This window comes from Herpailurus yagouaroundi, unplaced genomic scaffold (assembly GCF_014898765.1).
Source record: "Herpailurus yagouaroundi ecotype Mexico unplaced genomic scaffold, PumYag 163, whole genome shotgun sequence".
Lineage (NCBI taxonomy): Eukaryota > Metazoa > Chordata > Mammalia > Carnivora > Felidae > Herpailurus > Herpailurus yagouaroundi.
The window spans coordinates 1763068-1783039 of NW_024412404.1; the positions used below are offsets into that span (position 1 = coordinate 1763068).

Below are 19972 nucleotides of genomic sequence, written 5' to 3' on the forward strand. Positions count from 1 at the left end.
CTCACTTGGTTGATCATCTGACTCTTGATTTCAGCTAAGGTCATGATCCCAGGGTTATGGGATCAAGCCCCACACTGGGCTCTGTGTTGAGTATGGAGCCTGCTTGAGATTCTCTCTCTCTCTCTCTCTCTCTCTTTCTCTCTGCTCCTCTCCTCTGCTCATACCCTCTCTGTAAAATAAAAAAAGAAATTAAAAAAAAAGAAATCATTGTGAACAAAAGGACCACATTTGTCTTGCTTATCACCATTACCTCAATACCTGTGTATCTGCCACATGGTGTGTGCTAAATGAAAATTTGTTGAATGAATACATAAATTAACAAGCAAATATTTAAAAGTGAGTTCTGCATTTATACTTACTTCAATATCAGTTGGTCCTACTGAACTGTGAGCTTCTCAGGGTAAGAGACTTTCTTATTTATTCTTGTATTTCTGGAATTTAGGACAGCTCCTAGGAATAATACACTGTTGCCTACCACACCACCACCATGCACACAAATTATTTGCAGAATAGTTTGACAACATGCCCACAATATATACCAGTGAGATTAGAATCCAATCTACCATATGTGTTGTGTATCTACTATTTTACCATATGGGATTCACTTTGTGGGAGCAGAGGTTAAAAATAATTTCCATTTTTTTTAGAAACACTGGACATTTTGCATCTATTATTTCTAAACCTTCCAGCAATATAGTTCACCAATAAAAAAATTGAAGCTCAGAGAATTTAACAAATAAAACTAAGTTTACTCACCTAGTAAGACAGTAGCTAGAGAATCTAGGAAGCCAAGCCTGCTCTGTTGGACTCCAGATCCCATGCTTTCTCCTCTGTGCTGGGCTATTTTCTTGTTAACATCCATCCCTGATGTTCAGCTTACCAGGCCCCAGGTAGTTACAACAACCCTTGGTTCTCCACAGATTTCCTGGGGGTATGCTCCTTCTCACAGAACTGTTCTAGCTGATTAAGCACTGAACTGCTGTCTCCTCCATCACTGAGTCCCAACCCTTCCTGAAGATTTCTCAAGGAGGATGGAGTTGGGCAAGTTCCCCTAAGCCAAAGTCAAGAACCCACAAAGGAAGTTTACCTCTAGCTTCCTGATGCAGCCCAGCTGAAAAGAGGCTTCCTCTTGCCTAAAACCAACCTGAAGATTTTCAATTTTCTGGAAAGACTCGGATGCTTCACGTCCTGAAACAGATCTTCCTGAGATGTTTCATAGCTGTTGTGTCAATGGGTTGTAGGTTGAGGTAATAGGAGAATCTCTCTCTCTCTCTCTCTCTCTCTCTCGCTCTCTCTGGAACACCCACAGTTTTAGAACTCTCTCTCTCTGTGTCTCTCTCTGTCTCTGTCTCTGTCTCTGTCTCTCTCTCTCTCACACACACACACACACACACACACACAAATGCACACAGTTTCTCTCGGGTTTCTCTGGGGCATCCATTTCCAGTTCCATCAGAGCTGCCTCCTGGGGTTCCTTGATGCTTCTGCTGTCACCTTTCCTTGGTTCACACCACTTCCCAGGCTTTGAGAACAAAGCCCAGGCCCAGCTCTTGTCCCTGCTAATGCCTCTCAGCTAGTGACTGCTAAAATGCCCCTTGGAAATTAGAACTGTTTCCAGTCTTGAGCAGAGGAAAGTCCCATATATTATCCCATTTTATCTGACAGTCTATAGTTCCGTCCAGGGACCTGAGCTCATCCTGACTCTGTGTCTCACTGGCAGTCTCAACTGTGCAGCTCAGTCTCAGTGCAGCCCTTGTTCATACTTGACCTTCAGGGAAAATTTCCTTCAGGAGGGGATCCTGCCCAGGAGTTCTCAAAATGGCACCCTCCCAGCAGCCATAGAGACTATATGAAAATGGACTGTTGAGCCTGGCCTGTCATCTTTTAGAGGTTGATAACAGCCAGTCGAGTCGCATCTGTTCTTTGTTGTTACGGTCCTAGAATCATTTGAGCTACTAAAGCTGTAGGTGGTGAGGGGTTTTCAGATCTAAGCTGGAGGAAAAACAACTTGCCTTAGCACATTAGGCATTTTCCAGGAAGGAAAAACAGTCATGTCCCTGTGACTTTGTAGTTTTAATGTGACCTACAGCAGGACAGCACCTTGACCACAGTTAATTATTCTTTATTGAGAATATGCCATTTACCAATGTTTGTAGACTATCACTTAGAAAAAAACTATAAAAATTATATATATTTTTTATTTTTGCAAGGAGAGAGAATAAAAGTAAATGACTCCTTAAAACAAGGAATCCATACAGTAAGAAGCAACTGATGTGACAGATCTACTAGGAACAGAATCCCAGAAGAACTGGAATCACACTCTCCCAAGAGTAAGTCTGAAGGATGTCCCGGGAAGGCAGAGGGATGTAAGGGCCCTGAGCCGAGGCCAATTAGCGCTCAGTAAACAAATGAGAGCACTTTGCTTTCTGCCTAATTTTAGGCCCGCCTTCCAAACAGCTCGGGTGATGAGTTCTTAAGGAAATAAATAAAAGTCCAAATTCCCATAGCAATTCAATTTACAAAGTGAGTTCTATTTGATTTGTGGAGGAACAGCTAGTGTTTTGTTTTGTGTCAGAGCCTCTGAATGGCAATTCCAGAAAAAAATGTGCTGAGTCATGAATCCCTAAGGATAAAAGATTTTGACAAGAACATGCCTGGGGGAGGGTAATAGCTGTGACAGCTGTACAAGTTAGGGATAACAGAAAGCTCATTCTTCTTCTTCTAAATAAGGCCCTTCAACACAAACATTTACCCCACACCTGTGCCCAGGAACACTTGACACGTCCTTTGGATACTGAGAGGAAGGTGTCACACACTAAGGAATAATGATAACAACAAAAATCATAATAGTTAATATTTACTGAACAGGTGCCAGTAACGTGTATGGGGTTATCTTATTTAATTCCCATAACAGCCCTATGACATGTTTGACAAATGAGGAAACTAAGGCTTTGAGAGGCTAAATGACATGTTCACAATCACCTAGCCACAGGAAGGATTTGAACCCAGAAACCATAACCTTAACAAGTATATATACTGCATCTCTGAATATTATCCATGTATTCGTACATCTCCGATCACCTTTACTGATTGTGCAAAGGGGCATTTTATTTACCAGCATCCTTCAGCCACCACTGACAGCAGAGCAAAAGGTCCCAGGATTGTTATTAATGAAGGAGAAATTGTGTGGCACTGCTAATGTAAACTGTGTATTTTATGTGTTTAAAATAATACCCCTAAGTAAAAGAAAAAAATGAGACATTCTTTCCTTCAAAACAGAGCTCTCCTTTATTTTCCAGAACGTCCTGAGTTAAGATAATCTTAGATTGATTGCTGGAAGTTGAGGCTATCTGAGATCAGAGGACTTTCCAGCCAGCACAACACAACTGACCTACCATGTGGTCATGACCTCCCAGTGCTGCAGCTGCAGGTTCTTGGAAATTGTTCCTCATGGGGCCTTTAAAAGTTGGTGGCTGGGGGCGCCTGGGTGGCGCAGTCGGTTAAGCGTCCGACTTCAGCCAGGTCACAATCTCGCGGTCCGTGAGTTCGAGCCCCGCGTCAGGCTCTGGGCTGATGGCTCAGAGCCTGGAGCCTGTTTCCGATTCTGTGTCTTCCTCTCTCTCTGCCCCTCCCCCGTTCATGCTCTGTCTCTCTCTGTCCCAAAAATAAATAAACGTTGAAAAAAAAAATCAAAAAAAAAAAAAAAAAGTTGGTGGCTGAAACTTCTCTCTTGATGACATAGTCACCCTCGAGAAAATGAGTTTACCAACTGGCTCCTAGGAGGCTCATCAGAGAGAGAGAGAGAGTGAGGCACGAGGGCTGAAAGGAAGAAAGAGGGTCCCTAACAAAGTTTCTTTCCCCAACTCAGCTCCAGCTGCTTGGAGGGTCAAGAAATGTCTTTTGAGTCACAAAAGAAAGATTATGTCTTAATCAGTATAATTTCATTATTAAGGATGCTTTTAAAATGCTAATTCTTGGGGCACCTGACAGGCTCAGTGGGAAGAACCTGTGTCTCTTGATGCTGGGATCATGAGTTCGGCCCCTTATGTAAATAAATAAATAAATAAATAAATAAATAAATAAATAAAGTTTAAAAAATGCTAATTCTTAGGAAATGGGCAAGCCTTGAATAATTATTCACATACACATGACTTCTCTATTCACTAAAGGATTGACTCTGTAGCAACACATCCTCCTGAGCCCCATTTCCCAGCCATGTTAGAAACCAAAGCATTCACTAGACACTTTTTCATTTTGCTTTTGGAAGTTGCTTATATATTTTGTCCATATCATGACAATTATGTTTTGTACCATAAAATGAAGATTAGCATCCTCACCTCACAGAGCTATTATGAAGGATAAATAATATAATGTGCCTAAGAGCATAGTAAGAATTCCACCAATGATTGACAAGATCATCATTAAGAGTTGCAAAGAGGAATCTGTCCCCTTTTTCCTCAAAAGGATTCTGTAGGATTGACATGTTAGCTTTTTGGGAGCCAATGGTCAAAATAGTTTAGCAAATTTGACTTTTGAATACGCTGAGGTCCAATCACCAATTCGGGGGTCTGAAGTGAACATGTGATCATTTTTTTTACATTCAAGTGAAATATCACTGTAATTCAGAGAAGGAGGACTCGTTAAGAGAAAAAGCAGCCAAACCAATGCAAAACAAACAAAAAAATATTTTATTGCAACTTAAAATTCATTCCCTAGACAATTGAAAATGCACACGCTGGATGGTATTAGTAGACATGGTGAAGATGCATTTGGACAATTATCAACGTTGATGAACATGGGGATGTCAGGAAGGTTACTTTTTCAGGTTATTGGACTTCCTGAATGTAATGTTGGCAAAAAGGAACTTTCAACATAAAAACATTTAGTTTAACTTTTTAAAATGTCACTTCTTATATTTATTAACCTTGACAGTGACTGAAGAATGAGGTACAGAAAACTTTCCAGAAGTCTGAGTATGGAGAAGTCCAAGGCACTTTGAAGCCCCATTATTGCATTATTAAGTAGGATTAACTCAGTTATGAAATTCCCCCACACTCCAGGTTTATTGCATACAAAAGATCTATTTACGGACCTCACTGAGGTGTTGTGGGGCTTCATGCTTATAAAGTGCTTCAGGCGCCTTTGAAGAAAGGCAACATACAAGTATAAAATCATATATTTCAAAAGAAATGAAGAGACAATTTTGGCACAATAGGAAGAGTGCGTCCTATTTAAAGAACCACAGTTGGCTATTTATAAAAACCCCTCACCTCAATGGTTTACTGTTTTTTTTTGTTTTTTTATTTAAGAGAATGAATGTTTTCTGTTGCCAGTCTTGTAACCCTCATTTTCGACCTGGCTGTGTCGTCAGAATTCCTTGAAGAGTTCGCTAAAAATACAGATGCTTGGCCCATAGCCAAACCTACAGAATTAAAATCTCTAAGAGTAGTACTCAGGCAACCATATTTTTAGAAGGATCTAGAGGATTCTGACACACAGCAAAATTCAAAAAATATTTCTTCAGAAAGATGCCCATTTATTAAACAGTGATTTTCTTTCAAAACATTTTTCTTAAGATTGAATACAGTTGGATCAGGGTATCAATTTCTTATTGCTTTTTTGTCTTCCCATGTCCCACACAGACTCAGAGTTCATCACACACACACGCACGCACGCACGCGCACACACACACACACATTTTAGTTCTGCCCTTGAATTAAAATCCGATAGTGGTAAAATCTCATAGTAACAAATAAATGCTTCATCAAGAAGACACGCAGGGACTTGCAATTCATCCCCACTGTGCCCAATGCAAATGGATGTTTCCCATTTGCCAGAACGGAATGGTTTACGCATTTCCAATTTGGAAACAGGTAAAATCAGCACTTCCTGGGAAACATCAGCTGAGTGGATGCTGACAGAGAAGAGTGAGTGTGCTTTTGGCAGCCAACCGTGAAGCAAGTCTGTGGTGAGTGCTCCAGTTTGGAGACTGCCTGCCTCTAGGCAAACACCTTAGGAATTGAAACGATTTAAGCGCAGTGGATACCAAATATGGGGTGCTGCCTCAAGGTAAATAAAATCAAATAGTGAAAACCAGTGACTGTAATTTAAAATATCTTTGAGGAAAAAAAAAAAAAAGATCAGCTTGCTCCACTGCAATTCTTAACGCCATTTTAGTAACCACTTTCATCTCCTGACTGGCCTGAAGTCTTCAACATACTAGCTAGTCTAACATAGAGAAGAGAGTGATTTCGCCCCTGGTGGCCTTCACATATATCTCATCATGCTGCCTACATCAGGTTTAAAATAGAAGAGCTCCCTCTGCGTGCCTTTCAGTGGAACTAATGGATCCTACAGAGAAATTATATTTCTTTACACAGAGAAAGCCTTTCGAGGCTGGCCAAAATGTTTACAATGTCAGGAACTCACGAATAAGGGTAAAACAGAATAGTCCCACTTCTTGGAAAAAGAAAAAAAGGAGGGGTGGTAAATACAGGCGATAGAAGCTACATATACAGTACAAAGAGAATAGGATTTGTAACAAACAAAAAATTCATTCAGAGTCAGCCACAGTGAAATTTCGCTATGAGAAAACAGTCTGTAGTTCCTTCCAGTATCCTCTAAACATTAGAGGTAACTTTGTACAGAAAGGTTGTTGGAGCTGGCTTGGGCAGCAGCCTGCTGCATGTATGCCAGGAGGGTAAGGCGGCCAGAAGCAAGATAAAACCTCCCAGCAGGACACAGAAGCCACTGAAATAAAACGCAATGTCATAGGTCTGGGTCCAGTCATAAAACCAACCTGAAAAGAGAGAAAGAAAAAAGTGAATTTGATAGAAATAGTAAGACTTGGAAGCCATCCTCTAATTTTACCAATTTTATATACAGTAAGGATTAGGATAGATAAAACCCCATGTACTCTATAGCAGACTCTTAGGAGTTAGCAGAGGAGACTCTCCCAAATAATCTGGACAAGAATAAGCAGGCATTTTGAGTTTCTCCTGAACACAAAATGAACACAAATCCCTGAGCAAGTATACTGGCCTTTTTATCAAACTGATTATGAGTAAATCATTACCATCAGACATCTATGCAGATTTACTTTGTGCTAATCTGTGCTACTATTGTAATCTGGATTTATATACCTGGAGATGTTACAAAGAAGAACAGTAAAAATGGGTTGCTTTAAGAAACATCTTACCAACAATTGGTGGTCCAAGGCTATTCCCAAGTCCAGCAAAGAACATTAATATCCCATAGGCATGGGCCAATTTTTCAATTCCCACAGTCTTTGTGGTCACATATGGGAAGATGGACCAGTTACCAGTAAGAAACCCTAGAATCCCAGAAAGTATTGCCAATGTGACATAACTTTTGGCAAATGGAATTGCACACAAGGCCAGGCCCATGATTATTAAGGTTGCTACGTAAAGATATAAGGTATTAATCCACTTGAAGTCAGCCAGTATCCCTAGAAGGAGTTTACCAACTGCTGTCATAATGCCAATAATGGAAATAAGAGGCATAATGAGTTCTTCTTCTTTCACATTTGAACTTCTTGCCACATCTTCCATAAGTAATGAAGGTGGAAATCCTCCAATGTCAAAAAGAAAGATAGCAATGAAAAGTGCTAAAAATACTTTGTTTTTAAAAAGAGCCACAGTCTCTCCACAGTAGTTTTTATATAATTGCCACTTCCTCTTGGCAAGCTGTTTGCAAAAATATGTCTGTTCTGCAACTTTCTTTTTGTACGTTTCTGTCTCTTTTGAATGTGCCATTGTTGTTGGGCTCTTATGAAGTAGGCTCTCCTGTTTCCGGCCACCACTGCCAAAGGTGCTCTTGCATGTTTCCTCAGCACTGCAGCTCTTTCCAAGAATGTTTGTGTTTTCTTCCAGGTCCTTCTCTTTTTCACTGTAAATGGAGTATCTATCTGGTGCACTTTCCAGAGCTGTTTTTTCAGGCAAAGGGCAATCAGAGGGCTGGAGGGGTCTCATCAGGCTGCCACAGGCTAATATATTTAAAGCTAAGGCGCCCACAATCAGCAGGCATCCATCCAGCCCATAGAACTCAATCAGCAACCTCTGCAGAGCAGCATATATAAAAAGTCCCACACTTGAACCTAAAAAGAAATGGGAGATGTTCAATCTTAATCTCTTATAATTCAGGGTTCTCAGAACAACCATTATTGATACCAGCCAAAGAAGAATTGTAAAGGAAGGAGCATGGTTATATTCCAATTAACTTTTATTTATGGACATAGAAATTTTTATTTCACATAATTTTCAGATGCCCTGAAATAGCCTTTTGATTTTTTTAACTGTACAAAAATGTAAAAATCATCCTTAGCTCATGAGCTCTCTAAAAACAGGCAGTAGACCAGATCTGACCCATGGACATTAGTTTCCCAACCCCTGTTAACCATGGAACAAAATTGCTTCCCCAAAAACCTTTGTTTCATGCTCACATTCCTTTTTTTTCCCAGCAATGTCAGAATATTTCATGTGGGTTTTTTTGTTGTTTCTTTTCAATTTTTAAAAAATTCTACTGTGAGGTTTTTTTTTTTTTTTTTTGCTTGTCATCTTTTTCACTGAAGGTGGATGCTGTAGGCTGAATGTTCATGTCCTCCCAAATTCACAGGTTGAAATCCTAACCCCCAATATGATGGCATGAGGAAGTGGGGCCTTTGAGAGGCAATTAGGTCATGAGCCCACTGAGCACTCGTGAATGGGATTAGCACCCATATCAAAGAGACCCCTGAGAGCTTCCTTTCCCCTTCCACCATGCACACATGCCACACAGCAAGAAAATGGCAGTCTGCAGCTTGGAAGAAGTCTGTCACCAGAACCCAAGCATGCTGGCATCCTGATATCAGACTTCCAGCCTCCAGAACTGAGAAACACATTTATGTTTTGTGGAAGTCACCTAGTCTATGGTATCTTGTTACAGCAACTCAGAAGGACTAAGTAGATCCACAATTCTCCTTAATTTTGCTTCACCTAGCTTCCTGTGAGTTGAAACTGAAAATTCCTTAATTCTGCCAAATCTTAACTGTCCAGAGTCGATCCATTTTTATTTCAGTGTGCCATGACCCAGTCTCTTATGCCCTCCTTTCTAGGCAGAGTGAAAGCATGTAGCATACAACTTCTGGTATCTTTGGCACACATACAAATTTGGACATTAAGGGAAACCCTAGTTCATAATGATAATATCTCATGCTTTTAGTACCCTGCTATGTGCCTTACATGTATGCTTCTTTAAGATTCCCAATAACTTCATGTGATGAGTACTATTTTTATCCCCATTTTACAGTTCAGAAAACTGAGGCTTAACTCAATAGTTAACAGGACTGTTAGAAAGTCTGTCTATTTCCAGACAGCAAGTGAGTGACACAGGCAGGATTCAGACCTAGGTGGTCTGGCTCTGGCGTCTGTGCTTGTTGCCACATTACAATGCCTCTACAAAAATGTAGTGTAGGCAAGACCTATTGTCCTTCAAGCTCATGCCTACCTTCACACTAATGCCTACCTTCACACTCCATCACACTCACACACCTGTGGGAGATCCTGTAAGGTTCTTTGAACTGCATTCCAACTGCTTTGGATTCTCTATCTCCTGTTTTTGCTATTTCTTCTTCAGTTCTGCCTTAGCCCAGCTGTGTCCTCAAGACTCTGGCCCCATCTCCTCTTAGATCATGATTCCTATTCCCCCCCTGCCAATACTTCCTTAAACCACCTTTGGGAAATATCCAGCTCAACTTAATTCAGTCTGGAGTCACTTTGTTGCCACTAGATTGATCTCAGGAATAAACATTAGTTTGGCTCCTGCTGCCAGACAAATCATTGTATTTACTCCATTTACCTCAAAGTCTGACCTCCCAGGAACACCCGCTCATTAACAAGTAGCATATGTAAATGTGCCACTTTCACTAAACTTGGCAGCTCTATTTCCTAAGCAAACTGGTAAAATATTGGCCACAGAAAATTTTGATAAGTTCTCTAATGAAAAGTTTGATAAGTTTGATAAGTTCTCTTAGGAAACAAATCCATCTGAAAAGTGAAATGACACTTTAAAACATCAGAGGAAGTCCAGAAGGCTTTTATATTTACATTTCCCTCAGTGATCATCTCTTGATTATTAACGGAAGAACAAGAGTGAAGAGTCTGTCGTTTAGATATGCACATGACCAGGGGAATGCATTCATAAATAAGTACTTTAGAAAAATTGTACATTCCACAGTAAATGGAGATGGCAAGATGCCAACAGCAGGCTTTTCGACAGAGCCCTGGAGTCTCCATTTTCCTGGCATTTCTCCTACCTTTCTCAGGGAGAAGGTGCCTTACATAAGTACAGGCTTCTTCTTTTACTGAAGCTCTCACCAACTTGTGACTCTCAATGTACGGGTCCCATAAGCTTTTCTTTCCTTTAGTATATTGGCCATTGAATGCCCCAGATTTTTTATGTATGCATCCTAGGGTTTTCTGGAAGCACTACTCTTATTTACTGTGGAAAATAAAATTTCCTTCTCAGGCTAGAGTAAAAAAATATGCTACCTAAGTGGTAGCTGGGAAATTGTTGCTTAAACATATCTGTGTTCAGTAACTTTTAACTTTAATTAGAAAACTGAATAGTGACAATGCTATACTTATTTTGAAAATGTACCTGTTGAAATTAGGCCAAGAGCAAGGCCTCGGTGACTGTCAAAATACTGGCACGTAATGGTCACTGTTGCAGTATATAATAAACCACATCCGAGTCCTGAACATAAGAAGACATTACATAAATCAAGACAGATTATACTACTTCAATGCAAAAAAAAAAAAAAAAAAAAAAAAAAAGAAAAAAAGAAAGAAAGAAAGAAAGAAAAAGAAAAAATAACATCTCCAGTAGGTTGTTCTGTTACTGATTGGCTATAACTCTTCAGAGTATGGACTCGTAGGTTCTTTGATGTCACTCGTACAGCTCCAATGGACATATCTGTGCAGGCTCAGTTTTCACTCCACACCCATAGGGTTGGAATCAAGTGAAAAAAAAAAAAAGTCCAATTTCTGAAGCATGAATGAATAATGCAAATTTAAATTGCGACATTACAGGGAGATAGAGATAATGGTTAAGTCACCAAATAACACCAAATAGTAAAATTTAATCAAACTTTCCCGTTCAGTCTCACTTCCAAGTTCTTGCCCTCAGTTCAGTGTCCTTCCTCCTCAAAGTGCTCTAAATAATTTTAGAAAGTTCCCTTCATTATTCCATGCTATTTAGTGAGAGCTTATAGCTTGCACACCCCCAGTCTGCAAAACAAAGGCCTCTGGGGTTCTCAGGTCATCCCATCACAGTAAAATATATATTTGTAAGTTTCCTCCTTCAGAGATGCAAACTACCTCATTTACAGTAAAATGTATTTGATTTAGTTTGAAATATGTTTGCAAAAAAAAGGAAGCAAATACACTAAAATATTAACAACTGTTAAATTTAAGTGGTGAGCATACAGTTGTTTGCTATACTATCCTCTACTTTTCTGTAGATTTGAAATTCTTCTATAACCTAAAAGAATACCTTACTAAATTTCCTTTTTTTTTAAATTTTTTAACATTTATTTATTTTTGAGAGACACAGAGAGATAGACCATCAGTAGGGGAGGAGCAGAGAGAGGGAGACACAGAATCTGAAGCAGGCTCCATGCTTTGAGCTGTCAGCACAGAGCCCGACGTGGGGCTAGAACTCATGGACTGAGAGATCATGACCTGAGCCGAAGTTGGACGCTTAACCGACTGACCCACCCAGGCGCCCCTAAATTTACCTTTCTTGAGACCCAAGGACTATATTTATCTCCAGATCTTCTCCAAGGCTTTTGTTTGTTAGCTTAATTGTTTCTTCCCTATTTAGCACCTATTAAAGCCAGTTGGTTTTTCATAAAAATTTCCTCTAGCTTCTAACTCATGACTTTCTGCCTTTCTTCTGCAATATCATCTGTTCTTGAGGATCATTCTATAAACAACACATAAGCCATAGTCTAAAAACTGGATTTGAAACCACGGCCCATTAAATGAGTTAAGATCATTGTCATTGCCTTTCATTGGCACCTAAACTATGATTAGAAAGAATACATGGGCTTAACAAATATATTACATAAGTGTTTTAGGAAATTAATAATTTAAACAACCTAAGACTCTGAGGATTATGTGTGATTCCATAAAAAGTCTTCGTAAAGAAATGAGATAGACTAAAACAATTATATTTTAAGTAAAAAGATTTTTTTCTCCTTTAAAAAAATTTTTTTTAATTTTAGAGAGAGAGAGGATGAACAGGGGAGAGGGGCAGAGTAAGAGAAAGAGAGAATTCTAAGCAAGCTCCATGCTCAGCATGGAACTCAACCCAGGGCTCAATCCCACAACTCTGGGATCATGACCTGAACCAAAATCAAGACTTGGATATTCAACTTACTGAGCCACTCAGGCACCCCTAAATAAAATGCCTTTCTTGTTTGATTTAAGGGAAAAAATATTATCTCATGAACTAAAACATGAGTTGCACTGATTTATACAGTTGTCATTACTATTCATATATAGGACTCTTCAAGATATGAAACAAAACTGTTTCTGGGGCGCCTGGGTGGCTCAGTTGGTTAAGTGTCCAATTTCAGCTCAGGTCACGATCTCATGGTTTCAAGCCCAGCATGAGGGACTGTGCTGACGGCGCAGAGCCTGGAGCCTGCTTCAGATTCTGTGTCTCCCTCTCTGTCCCTCTTCATGCTCTTTCTCTCTCTCAAAAATAAATGAACATTAAAAAAATTTTTTTAAATGTTTCTGAATAATCAATTTTGAAACCAAAAAATGTCACCCTTCACTAACACTATATACCTCAGAAAGCCTTTGGAGGCAGAATGAATTTACTTTTCTGTGATTTGGTTGTCAGGACTCTGTAAAATGTTAGGCATGAGAGACAAAGGGGAAAAAGACATTTCTGATTACTAAATGTCAACGTCAGAAAAGTTGAAACACCAACTTTTAAATTTTTAGCCTGAAACCAAAAAAAAAAAAAAAAAAAAAAAAAAAAAAAATATTTTTTAAAAATTTATTTCAAGGCCCTGGGTTTAATAGTTAATGTTATTTCACTTGTTTGTTTGTTTGTTTGTTTGTTTTTTTTAATGTAGCAGAAATTTGAAATGCTTTCTCCTTAAACTTTTCAAAAAGGTACCATGATGCCTTCCTACATCTGCATCAGGACAACCTTAAACTGGAAGTTATTAGAGAGGGGTCCCTTGAATCCCCACGATCTCTCACAGAGTCTGTAAATTCAAAACTATTTTCATAATACACTAGTCCCCCGCTTTTCTGCAGTTTTGCTTTCCATGGTTTCAGTTACCTGCAATCAACCACAGTCCAGAATGCTCAGATGATCCTCCTCCTGACATATCATCAGAAGGTCAGTAGTAGCCTAATGCTATGTCACATGCCTATGTCATCCATTTTGCTTCATCTTATCACTCAGGCATTCTACCATCTCACATCATCACAGAATAAGGGTGAGTACAGCACAATAAGATATTTTGAAAGAGAGAGACTACTTTCACATAACTTTTACTATAGTATGTTATTACTGTTCTATTTGATTATTTGTTATTGTTGCTGATTTATTATTGTGCCTAATTTATAAATTAAACTTTATCACAAGTGTGTACATATACATAGGGGGTGTACATATACATAGGGTTCACTATTATGAATGCTTTCAGACATTCATTGGTGGTCTTGAATGGTGTCTCCTGTGGATAAGTATCCCATGGATACTAATATGTTCTCTGCTTTTTTCACTGTGTTTACAATTATGCTGATGGAGCAAAAAAGATGGTGATAAAACCAGAAGTGCCTTAGCACAAATCAAGGTATTGGTACCAAACTTTGGTATCAAATTATGCTACATAATCATACACTCATAATAAAAACAAACAAAAATATTTTAAAAATTCTTCATTTGGATTACAACAATTGCTGCAAGGAAAACCCTTTACACAATTATTTTAATAGCCAGCTAAAAGAGCCCCCTTTTAATCTTGTGACCTTATTTTTATTTGAAAGAATATCTGACAGACAAACTAGGGTTACCCAGACTTGGGTATTTGGTAGACACTTTTTTGAAAACAAACTAAGAAGGGAGAAAACTGGCAGTAATTGTTAACAATAATAAAATCCAAAGTTTCCAGAAAAATAATTTTTGAAAACTGATATCCATTACCATGATTTTGACAGCTTTCCAATAAATAAAGATTTTCTGATGAGTCTGCTGGTGAAAGTAACAAAAGTGATGTTTTGATGTTGTATAATGAAATTTGTCAACATTTAGAATTCTTTCATAACTTAGTGAACCAGTATTTTTCAAATAACCAATTCATGATATTACAAAATTAGGTTTGAATGAAGATCCATTCAAAGTGCAGAATAAACAAATATAAGAGTATGAAAAGTATATTGATGTAGTACCAAGTTCCATATTACAATTAACTTTGGAAAATCATCACTCATCAAGTTTTTGTAAAGTATCGAAGAAGAGTATCTACAATTACCTGAAAAGGCTATTAAAACTCCTTTCTTTTCCAACTACATCTTTATGTGTGACAAGATTTACTTCATACATTTCAATTAAAAAAAAAAAAAACAGATTGCAACAGATTGTGTACAGAGCAGATATGAGAATCCAGATGTCTTCTATGAAGCCAAACATTAAAGAGATTAGCAAAACTGTAAAATAATGCAACTCTTCTCACAAAAGTTTGTTTTTCTTTTGGAAAGTAGAGCTATTTTTCATAATAAGTACATTACTTATGTTAACATATATTAGGTTTGTTATTATCTTTAAATGAATTACTCAAATATTTTCAAATTTCTTAGCTTTTAATAGTTAAACTTAACAGAACAAATATCAGTAAGTATAATCCATATATTCAAAAGCTCCTTGGGGTCCTAAACAAAAGAGTGTAAAGGGTCCCAAGGCTGTAAAGTTGGAAACCACTATCTTAAAGCATCCCTTGACCAAGGAATTTGACCAATCATTTTTGACCATTTTTTTGACCAATCACTTTTTATCAAACACCTATCAGTGAAAAAATTCTGACCATCAGCCTGCAGTATAAGCGTAATGATTTTTAAACTAAATACCTACATTACTAACAATTCAAAGCATAAACATTAGTATAATATTATTGTTTCCCTTTACTTAAATAGGTAAAAACTAAATATTTTTACATGTTCTAACATTTCCTTTCCACATCTTATGTTCCATTTCACACATCTCTGGGCAAGATCACAACTTCAGAGGCCACTATTCCCTCATCTCTGCCCATCAAGAAGCTCTTTATCATACCCACTGCCTAAATTATCAACCTCCCTCCGTCTTTGCACCACCACTGCCTCAGTTAATCTCATGTTTTCTGAGCTGAACTCTGGCTTCCTGATCACTTTCTCAGCTTCCAGTACTTTTTCCAGAAATCTATCTTCTAAGCTGCTGCCATACAATTCTCATCACATCATGCTCCTACAGTAAAGTCCATATAAAAACATTTTGTCATCTGGCTTCTGTTGCATGCCAATCTTTGATATATTTGCACCTACTCACATGACTTCCTCAGTACTTAAACAAATACCTATAAAAACACTGTTATCAGGGCATCTGCGTGTTCAGTGAGTTAGTGTCCAACTCTTGGTTTTGGCTCAGGTCATGATCTCACGGTTCATGAGTTTGAGCCCTGCATCGGGCTCCGTGCTGACAGCACTGTTATCCATGACACCTCACACCTCAGAGCATTTGAGCTCCCGCAATGTCCCCCTCCCACACATTCAACTCCCCTTCAAAACCCATGCCCATCTGACCGCATCCTACCTGTCCTTCCAGACTCAGCTCAAGCATGAGTTCCTGCATGAAGCCTGCTTCAGCACCCCTCTTCCCACAGGTATGTGGTATATCAGCACAGGATGTTGGTTTCATTTTATCAACGCATTATTTTGCTGTGTTACGTGTTATAAATTTACACGTTTATTCCTCCAACTAAACAGCGAGCTCTGAGGGCAGGTGGCGTCTTATTCATCCAAGTATCCTGGTTCCAGGTCTGAGCCTGGCACAGAGTGAGTGTTCTTAAAAGTCTGTTGAATGAACCTCCCCACAGAAGTTATCCTACTGCCATTCCCCATAAATCTCATTTGAGTTCTTGGATTTTTCTCTTCCTGTCTATGTCTCTATTCATATAACAAACACAAACACAATTATATGTCTGTATGCGTGTGTATATATATTTTTAATAATATCTTTATACCTACTCCCCACTTAAATGATGCTAATTTTTTTACTTTTTACTTTAGCCAGAAACTAAATCTTAGCTTTAAAAATATTAAAGATTTTTTAATTTTGTAATAATTAATTTACAAAGATAACATCATTAGAAAGACAGAATTAGAATTATATGGTTTGAAAAAAGATACAACTAATTTACAAATTCTATGCATTATAGGAGGATGCTTTGGGCAAATCACACTAAACTTCCTCATTTTCTCATTTTTCTCAATCTTTACCGATAAATCAAAAATGCGTAGATCAATTAAACTGGTAAGAGAGTTATAAGGAGAAAATGTAACTGAAGTAAAACACTCTGCTATTAAAAAATGCTTCTAATTTAGAATACATAAAGCAAGCATCTCTAAAGAACTAGCATGTGAATAAAAGCATGCAAAGTGGAACTTTGATTTATTTTAGGAAGACAAGCATTAAAACATTTGAAATCGTATACATATTTTTAGATGTCTATGAATTCTTTTAAAATATCCTTTATTATATACATATATTTGTGTGTAAGTGAGTAGATATCTATCAAGCTCCTACATCTGTATATGAAACTTCTCCCTGAATATTATTTTTAGGAAAAGGAAACATTTAGTAACAGTGCATTTTAGCATGGCAATCTTAAAAAGCAATACGGGTGAAGCTATAGAATCCAGATTCTGTGTGGGGTGGGGATAGGGTACTGCCCAGGACATTCCCGGTTTGGCCACTAAAAGTATCAGATCCTCGGAAACCTGTTAGCCCTGGGAAAACGAAGACAGTGGTCACTGTAGTGTGGGGACCTGTCTGTCAGTCATTTGGGAGAATTCCCCTTATGTATGTTTTAAAGCAAATCACCTTTAAACCTAACCTAAACTTGGGTTAGGATAAGCAATTACATATGATATTCCAGAAATATCTACTTCTAGAAATGAAATTGTGGAAAGGTAACTTAGGATGCCAAAAAAAGATAAGTAACGTTAGCATATCCAAATGCAGTTACTTTTAGGTTTCTAGCTTCAAACATCTGCATGGAGAGTTAAGAAGTGCAAGCAATTGGCTAGCTTTTTTAATAAACTGGCTCTGCCTTTTGTATGCTTAGCATGAGTACTTATGAGTACTCTGAACATGACATTGACTAGTTAAGAGCACAGGCTTGGAAATCAGACTTGGATTCAAATCCCAGCTCTATCAGTTACTGGCTAGGTGACTTTGGGGATTAGAGAGTTTACTGAAAGTCTCTAATTCTTAGTTTCTTTATCTTTAAAACAATCTCACAAGACAATTGTAAAGATTAAGAGACATAAGGGTGCCTGGGTGGCTCAGTCGGCTAAACGTCCAAGTCTTGATTTTGGCTCAGGTCATGATCCCAAAGTCGTTGGATCAAGCCCTGGCAGAGGCTCCATGCTGAGTGTGGAGTCTGCTTGGAATTCTCCCCTTCTCCCTCTCCCCCACTCACTCTCCCTCCCTCTCTCTCTCAGAAAAAAAAAAAAAAAGATTAAGAGACCTAAAAAATGTAAAAGATTTAGTATCTGTGCCTGAAATATAATAAGTACTATAAAAAATAACCATTATATTGATATATGTTTTCACTTTTCACCTGAGTATTATGACATTATGTCAATAATAGCTTCAGACTAATTAGAAAATCATAGTTCCTTATTACAATTGAACATCTATGAGAGAAAAAAGACTTTCTTTAATGATATAACCATTAAAAACAAAACAAAACAAAAAGGCTTATAAAACTCTAACTGCTAAAACGAATGCCTGGAAATGACCTTTATCTCATTTGCCATAATTGCAGTAGGAGAATCAGACTCTGCAAATGTGGTTTTTTTCCTCCCAGTCTCAATACACTGTGCAGATTCAGTCCATAGGCAGATATTACCATGAAAACAAAGTTAGAGAAAATTGAACTTTTCCAAAATCCAAAAGGGAATAGCAAGCAAACACTAACCAGGTAGCTAAAGAACAATAAAGTCTAAAGAAAAGAGAATATAAGACATTGATCTTGAGTTGTACTTTCCAGAAAAGCAAAAGGAAATTATTGGGGAGAAGCCTGAGCTCATTGAGCACTGATTTCCTGCTGGCCCCCCTGCACTCCAGCCTCCCACATCATACTTTCTTTTTCCTGATTTGGCAAAGTAGTTGAGAAAATAGAAGCCTGAATTGCCAGGATTGGCAGTGTGGCTTACAGTCCCTTGAAAAAGGGGAAACTTCCATTTTATGTTAGCTACAAAAACTGAACAAGATAACATCGTATTTTCAAGATGATACTTTTTAAAATATCAATTAAGGGGTAAAACAGAATTAATTAATAAACTTTAGTATTAGCCAATTAATAAACTTTAGTATTCTTTTTGATATTGTGTATTATAACTAAACATACTAAAAAGCTTTAATTTCTCTTTCTATCTTCCCAATCTGTTATACAAATATTGCTGATTCAATAAAGCTTCCTCATTAGCAAAAAAACTGCTGCTGTGGTCTTGAACTAAGTGGTCAGCAAGGAATTTAAGGGAAGGGAAAAACATGTGTGAAACACCTCTTTGTGCCTCTGTAGATACATTTGCTCATGAATGGGCATGATAGCTCTGTGAAGTCATATTAGTCCCATTTGATAAAAAATAAAAACAGAAGCTCAGAGAGAATAAATAATTTCCAAGGTCACAAAACTAATAATAATGGTAATGCTAGCTAATATTATTGCATTACTTAATCAATTCACAAAATCCTAAGGTGGATGTCATTATTATATGTAGTTTTAAAAATGAGAAAGCAGAGGGGCACCTGGGCGGCTCAGTGAGGTAAGCTACGGGCTCTTGATTTCGGCTCAGGTGATGATCTCATTTGTGAGTTTGTGAGTTTGAGCCCAGCATCGGGCTCCACAATGAAAGTGCGGAGCTTGCTTGGGATTCTCTCTCCCCCTCTCTCCCCCTCCCCCACTCGCGCTTTTTCTCTCTCTCTCAAAATAAATAAACTTTAAAAAAAAGGGAAACAGAAGTTAAATAACTTGTCCCTCTGCATATTGTCTATCTTAAGACACCATCTAGTTCATTCTAGACAAATGAAAATGCTTAGTATACAATTCAGCACAGAAGTGGTGCTCAGTGAATGTTATCATCAGACTGAATCTTTCTTGCTATTTCTAAGAAATTCAATACTAAAAAGGAAAATGAGTTTAGACAGTAATAATTTCCTGTCACTTCCTTTTCAACTGGATACTCTAAATGGTGACAGAATGGAAATCTCATTGTTCACTATTATCTCACTTATTGATCCCACAGATATTGTGAGCCCTGTATTATAAGCCAAAAGAAAGATGAAAGAAGAAAGAAAGAAAGAAAGAAAGAAAGAAAGAAAGAAAGAAAGAAAAAGAAAGAAAGAAGACGTCAACCATGGTAATAAGTATTAATTGTCTGCTGGCTAGGAGTAGCTCATGGGGCCCCAATAGATACCAGAGAGAGTGATTTTTTTATTAACTGAAATCCAACTCAACTCTTTTTACTTATTTTTTTTTTAATTTTGCTTGACTTCATTTTGTCCTCACAAAACCTATGTGAGGTAGGTTTCCCAGCCTGCTTTCATAGATGAAGGAACGCCATTCGTGATCAAGTGTACTCAGGCTCACAGAATCTATGTCTTCTGACCGTAAGCCCAGCACTCT

General features: G+C 38.0%; 1 protein-coding gene across 2 annotated transcripts in view; it reads right to left on the reverse strand.

Moving 5' to 3' along the window:
- Positions 1-4665: 4665 nt before the first annotated feature.
- Positions 4666-19972, reverse strand: part of SLC16A9 (solute carrier family 16 member 9) — a 57051-nt gene continuing 41744 nt past the window's right edge. For both annotated transcript variants that reach the window (XM_040485081.1, XM_040485080.1), the window contains 3 exons: positions 10657-10752; positions 7199-8116; positions 4666-6799 (listed from right to left, as the gene is read on the reverse strand). In XM_040485081.1, coding sequence (XP_040341015.1) covers positions 6621-6799; positions 7199-8116; positions 10657-10752 — 1193 coding nt within the window. In that variant the 3' untranslated portion in view covers positions 4666-6620. The remainder of the gene's footprint in view (positions 6800-7198; positions 8117-10656; positions 10753-19972) is intronic.